Below are 5,529 nucleotides of genomic sequence, written 5' to 3' on the forward strand. Positions count from 1 at the left end.
TTTGAATCGATTCGATTCAACTTTTGGCATTGCGTATTATATGGTTAAAGGTATGCCCATATTGAATTTCATGCAATTCAGTTCATAACTAACGGAGATGTAAAAGCGATCGAACATTATTCTAAACAAAGTTACCGTTCACACGGACATATAGATGGACAGACAGACAAAGGAACAGACGGAGAGACCAACCGGCAGGCGACAGATAGCAATGCAAAATTATAAACGATCTCTAGGATCGTTAATAAACGGCAAAAATGTAAAATTATGGAACATGTAAAAAACGGTTTTTTGTTTTTTTTACAATAACTTTTTTTGTAAGCGGTACAGAAAAATTCCTTCCTTGGTACAAGACTCGACACCATAACGAACCAAATAGCGAAAAAAGTAGAACAATAGCTCTTAAGATAAAAAACTAGTAGCGTCGCAAAATGCGCTATTGTGGCCACTTTGTCCGTCCGTCCGTCCGTCCGCTCGTTTTGCGACGCTACTAGTTCTTTATCTTAAGAGCTATTGTTCTACTTTTTTCGCTGTTTGGTTCGTTATAGTGTCGAATCTTGTACCAAGGAAGGAATTTTTTCTGTACCGCTTACAAAAAAAGTTATTGAAAAAAAAACAAAAAACCGTTTTTTACATGTTCCATAATTTTACACTTTTGCCGTTTATTAACGATCCTAGAGATCGTTTATAATTTTGCATTGCTATCTGTCGCCTGCCAGTTGGTCTGTCCGTCTGTTCCTTTGTCTGTCTGTCCATCTATCTGTCCGTGTGAACGATAACTTTGTTTAGAAATGTTCGATCGTTTTTACATCTCCGTTAGTTATGAACTGAATTGCATGAAATTCAATATGGGCATAGCTTTAACCATATAATACGCAATGCCAAAAGTTGAATCGAATCGATTGAAAATTCACAGTGCCCTTTTCGCATCTCGACCATTTATAAACCGAATTGCAAACTTTTTTACTTATAAAAGTATTTGAATGAAATTTGATACATGGGCACTTGGAATAAAGGAAAATCAAACGCCAATTTCAAAATTTGATTTTGCGCGTGCGCAGTGCCAACTATTTTATTTATGGAAGAATTTAAATGAAATTTGATACATAGGCACATGGAATAAAGGAAAATCAAACGCCAGTTTCAAAATTTGGTTTTGCGCATGCGCAGTGGCAACTTTTTTATTTATGGAAGAATTTAAACGAAATTTGATACATAGGCACTTCGAATAAAGGAAAATCAAACGCCAGTTTCAAAATTTGGCTTTGCGCATGCGCAGTGCCAACTTTTTTATTTATGGAAGAATTTAAACGAAATGTGATACATAGGCACTTGGAATAAAGGAAAATCTAGCGCCAGTTTCAAAATTTTATTTTGCGCATGCGCAGTGCCAACCTTTTTATCTATGGAAGCATTTAAGTGAAATTTGATATTTAGGCGCTTGGAACAAAGGAAAATCTAACATTAGTTTCAAAATTTAGGTTTGCGCATGCGCAGTTCCCACTTTCTTATTTAGAAAAGCATTGAAATGAAATTCTTCTCATAAACTGACATTGAAGTAGCACGACAAAAATGGATTGCCCATGTGCAACGCTATCTTTCATATTTGTGGGCGGATTTTTACGATTTTAACAGAAGTTGCATCTTACAAATGGGAAATGAATGCAAGTGGAAATGCGCTTTATGTAAATCGTTTACGATAACTTTTTAACTTGTATTTATTTATTGTCTCTTTTGTTCTGGGCCCTCAACAGGCTTTCGCCCAATTACAGAGGGGCCCGCAGAATGCTTTTTAGAGGTGCCCCTGCAGAAGGTCTTAAGTTGTTCGATACCACTCCGGTATTTACCTTACGAATTAGGAAAACCTAATTCGGAGTAGCCGGCAGAATGCTTGAAACTGATCTAAGGAAATTCCCATCCCTACCACAGATGAAAAATTCTTACCTCAACCCAGTTTCGAACACCCAACCTCCGCCTATGTAAGCGCTCTACCACCGAGCTACACAGTCGGTAAGTCGGCCTCTAAGGGTATTGTGAACTAAATTGAGGTGATTTAAATTAGGCAGGGCAAGGAGTTTGAAGCTAATGAAGTCAAATTAGTAACACGTACTTGAAATGGGAGTTTGGTTTGTTTGTTTTTGAATATTTGATCAACATAATGTAGATAGGTATACCTTCAAATGTAACTCCTGTTACAAGATTCTATTAAATAATAGCAGTAATTAAGTTGATTTGAAAGGGACAAGATAACGTGTTTGGCTTCGGGAATGAGGCATTTAACGGGTTTTTGAAATAAACCAAGCAACCTATTTTTTTTTAAATAAATCTATTGTTTCAATTTATAATATACCATCGACATATAAGAAATTCACTGCGCGTGTCAAGGATAAGTGCGGATACTGCGGGTGAGAGAGAAGGCATCAAGCTGTCTCTTACGGTTACGCATCTGATTGGTTCTTTCAACCTGTTGAATGAACCAATCAGATGCGTAACCGTAAGAGACAGCTTGCCCTCTTTGTTTTCCGTTCTCCCTCACATGCAGTATCCGTGCATAGCATTGGCGCGCGCAGTCCATTTATTGTATATCGGTGTAATATACGGAGAAAATGTCATTATTTCGACTTGGGTAACAATGCCACGTTTTCACGTCACACTCTTACCATTTTTCTGTTATTGTGATTAATTAATCAAATAATGCATTCATTTTTGCCAACAATATTCGCTATTAACAATTTACGAAAAAACATGCATATGATGCTGTTTATAGCACGACATTCGTATAAGTGATTACTGTCCCAAAATTTAAGACAAATGCGTGATACAAGTTAGTAGGTCATACCATAGACTAAAAGTAGGTACCTAATTAGTCCATGGTCATACAAATTAAGAAACAAAATGATTGAAATTAATATGATAGCGCCATGTCCTTTCGGAAACTAGCTTGTAAACGACAGACACAATAAAGTTCGGTCAATAAGTGGCAACGCTTTTGGCGACCAAAGGTTATCAGTACACGATGAAATGAGTTGCACTGGTCATTTGTTCCAATCGACGCCTCGACGTCCTGTTGGTGAATGAAAACAATCAAATAGCTCTATTGCTTGACCCAACACTTTGAACTGAAAGAGGCAACGGAACCGAACAGTTCGATGCTGTTGCTGTTGCTGAATTGAAGAATATACACGAACCGTCTATCGTTGACCTGAAACTCTCTAGAATCTGTTCAAGGCCTTTTCATCGGTTCCCGTGGTCCAGTGACAAAATGCCTCGCAAGTCGATTCAAAGTATAATGGTTTCGGCGCAAGAGATTCTGGAAAAAAGTATGTCATTCAAAATTCGGTTAACAATCATTTATATTCTAGGCAACTTGTTAACATTTTACCACATAAAGTTTGTCTCTGACCGCACTGCAGTAGTTGAGATAAAAAGGTCTTATTTGCTTGTTGGGTTATCGCAACCAAATTGAAATCCATACAATAATCTAGTTCAGGTTAGAAATTGTGCGGCGTCAGTGGTGATGATTTGGTTTATTACTTCATGTGTTTGTGTAATAATTACACTATTTATTCCAATTTATTTGTATTTTACTCGGAACTTTAGTTGTTGGAGGAATCAAAATGTGCCGTACAAAAAACCCGTTTTCTTTTTCGGAAATACGCTACCTCTTGTGCTCCAGAAGATGTCAATTAATGCATTTTTGAGAGATCTTTATAAGTCAGCTACGTTCCCATGCGTAGGATTTTTTTTCTTTGACCGGCCGCTGCTTTTAATCCGAGATCCGGAACTTATTAAGAGGATTCTCGTAAGTGAATTTGATTACTTCGAAGATCGAAGTGTGATGTACAACGAACACGATAAGTACATCAGAACTAATTTGTTTATGCTGAAACAGCCGGCGTGGAGAAATCTTCGAACAAAGGTTACGTCAGTATTTACCGCTAGCAAATTGAAGAACATGGTGCCGTTAGTTTTGGAAGCCGGTGACGATATGGTTAATTTTATGAAACTCAATTGCTTAGGTTCGGAAATGACCAACTGTAGAAGTACGACGTTTAAATACGCCATCGACGCAATTTCATCTTGTGCCTTCGGGCTCAGAGTCAATTCGCACGAAAACTCCGACTTTGCAGAGGCCGCAAAGGGAATTCAAGGTGTAACCCCGCTACGCGTCATACAAATGGCGGCACACTTCTTTGCACCACTTCTGGTAAAAATATTTCGCCTGAAATTCAACGACCCTAAGTCGTGTCGCTATTTAGCAAAAATATTTTTGGACACCGTTAAACAAAGAGAACAATTAAAAACTAACCGCCCCGATTTCATCGAACTTATGAAGAAACTTCAGCGCGAAGAACCTGATCATTTTGGTAACTCTAATTGAAAGGTATCCCACTCCTAATGTGCGTCATTTGCAGATGACGAACTCTTGGCGAGCCTCCCCTTGCAATTCTTGGTGGCAGGCTTTGAAACATCCGGGGCTACTATCGCGTATATTTTGTACGAGCTTTCGTTAAATACATCAATACAAGACCGGTTACGAGCAGAAATATTGGCCGTCCTGTCGAAGCACGAGACAATAACGTATGATGCTATTCAAGAAATGCCGTATTTAGATATGGTTATCAAAGGTATGATCAGTTAGTAGCATTTGGCTAGTACAGTAATCAATCTCTAGAGGCGCTACGAAAATATCCGACGTTACCGTTTTTGGACCGAGAATGCACTAAAACGTACACTATCCCAAACACCAATGTCGTAATCCAAAAAGGAATTGCTGTCTACATTTCGTTAACAGCACTACAGCACGATGAGAACTATTTCCCAGATCCCATGGTGTTCAATCCAGAAAGATTTTCAGCAGAAAACAAGTCCACTATCGTCCCATATACCTACATGCCATTCGGTGAAGGCTACAAGAACTGCTTAGGTAACGTACTTTGAAGTGCAACGGTGGTAATAACAGGCACCTATTTTAGCGACAAAGTTTGGCATGCTGTCAGTTTCGATTGGGGTTATAAAGATCTTGTCTCATTTTGAAATTGCACCGAGTAAACACACGCCCAAGGAGCTCACGTTTGAAAACTGCGGATTTATATTAACACCGACGAACGATCAGGTTTTGGTGAAATTTAAAAGTTTAAACATTTGACGATCTGTTGTTTTTTAATTAGGCGCTGCAGAAAATATAAGAAAAAGTTTTTAATTTATTATTTTTTATTGCACAGAATTCTCTTGACTGACACTGACACGGTAACGTTCGGCATTCCATATAGACTGGGAGGTAGCGTACATAGTAACTAAACCATAAGCGACAAAAAATTCGACAATACAGGCTGAAAGTATGTTGAAAACTAATAATAAAATCACTCGTCTGCCAGTCGTAAGTGGCAGCATTAACTTGAGGCGGCGCTGAATAGGTGACTTCTTTAGGTGATCAACTAAATTATCAAACTATAAGGGTCACGGAAAAGATTTGTATCAAGAAATCCCATTTTTTCCATAGTTTTCAAATATGCTATGGCAGACGAT

At 38.2% G+C, this 5,529-nt stretch overlaps 1 protein-coding gene across 3 annotated transcripts; it reads left to right on the forward strand.

The window, feature by feature from the left end:
- Nucleotides 1-3,360: 3,360 nt before the first annotated feature.
- Nucleotides 3,361-5,194, forward strand: LOC116176537 (cytochrome P450 6k1-like). 3 transcript variants are annotated; one of them, XM_031495143.1, is made up of 5 exons: nt 3,363-3,802; nt 3,893-4,367; nt 4,416-4,628; nt 4,676-4,927; nt 4,977-5,194. In XM_031495143.1, exons 1-5 carry the CDS (start codon nt 3,518-3,520, stop codon nt 5,147-5,149), a joined length of 1,398 nt encoding a protein of 465 aa, XP_031351003.1. In that variant the 5' UTR covers nt 3,363-3,517; the 3' UTR covers nt 5,150-5,194. The 3 variants fall into 3 exon arrangements, with proteins under 3 accessions (XP_031351002.1, XP_031351003.1, XP_031351004.1); XM_031495144.1 differs by having other exon boundaries at nt 3,366-3,547; nt 3,601-4,367; XM_031495142.1 differs by having other exon boundaries at nt 3,361-4,367.
- The last annotated feature ends 335 nt before the right edge of the window (nt 5,195-5,529 follow it).

This window comes from Photinus pyralis, unplaced genomic scaffold (genome assembly GCF_008802855.1).
Source record: "Photinus pyralis isolate 1611_PpyrPB1 unplaced genomic scaffold, Ppyr1.3 Ppyr1.4_LG7, whole genome shotgun sequence".
Lineage (NCBI taxonomy): Eukaryota > Metazoa > Arthropoda > Insecta > Coleoptera > Lampyridae > Photinus > Photinus pyralis.

What these genes read in the sequence shown, in the direction of transcription:
- LOC116176537 (XM_031495142.1), top strand. Translation starts at nt 3,518, where the DNA reads ATGATTTGGTTTATTACTTCATGTGTTTGTGTAATAATTACACTATTT. An exon ending in TTTAGATATGGTTATCAAAG is followed by an intron (nt 4,629 to 4,675) that starts GTATGATCAGTT and finishes ATCAATCTCTAG; the next exon opens with AGGCGCTACGAAAATATCCG. An exon ending in AGGCTACAAGAACTGCTTAG is followed by an intron (nt 4,928 to 4,976) that starts GTAACGTACTTT and finishes CACCTATTTTAG; the next exon opens with CGACAAAGTTTGGCATGCTG.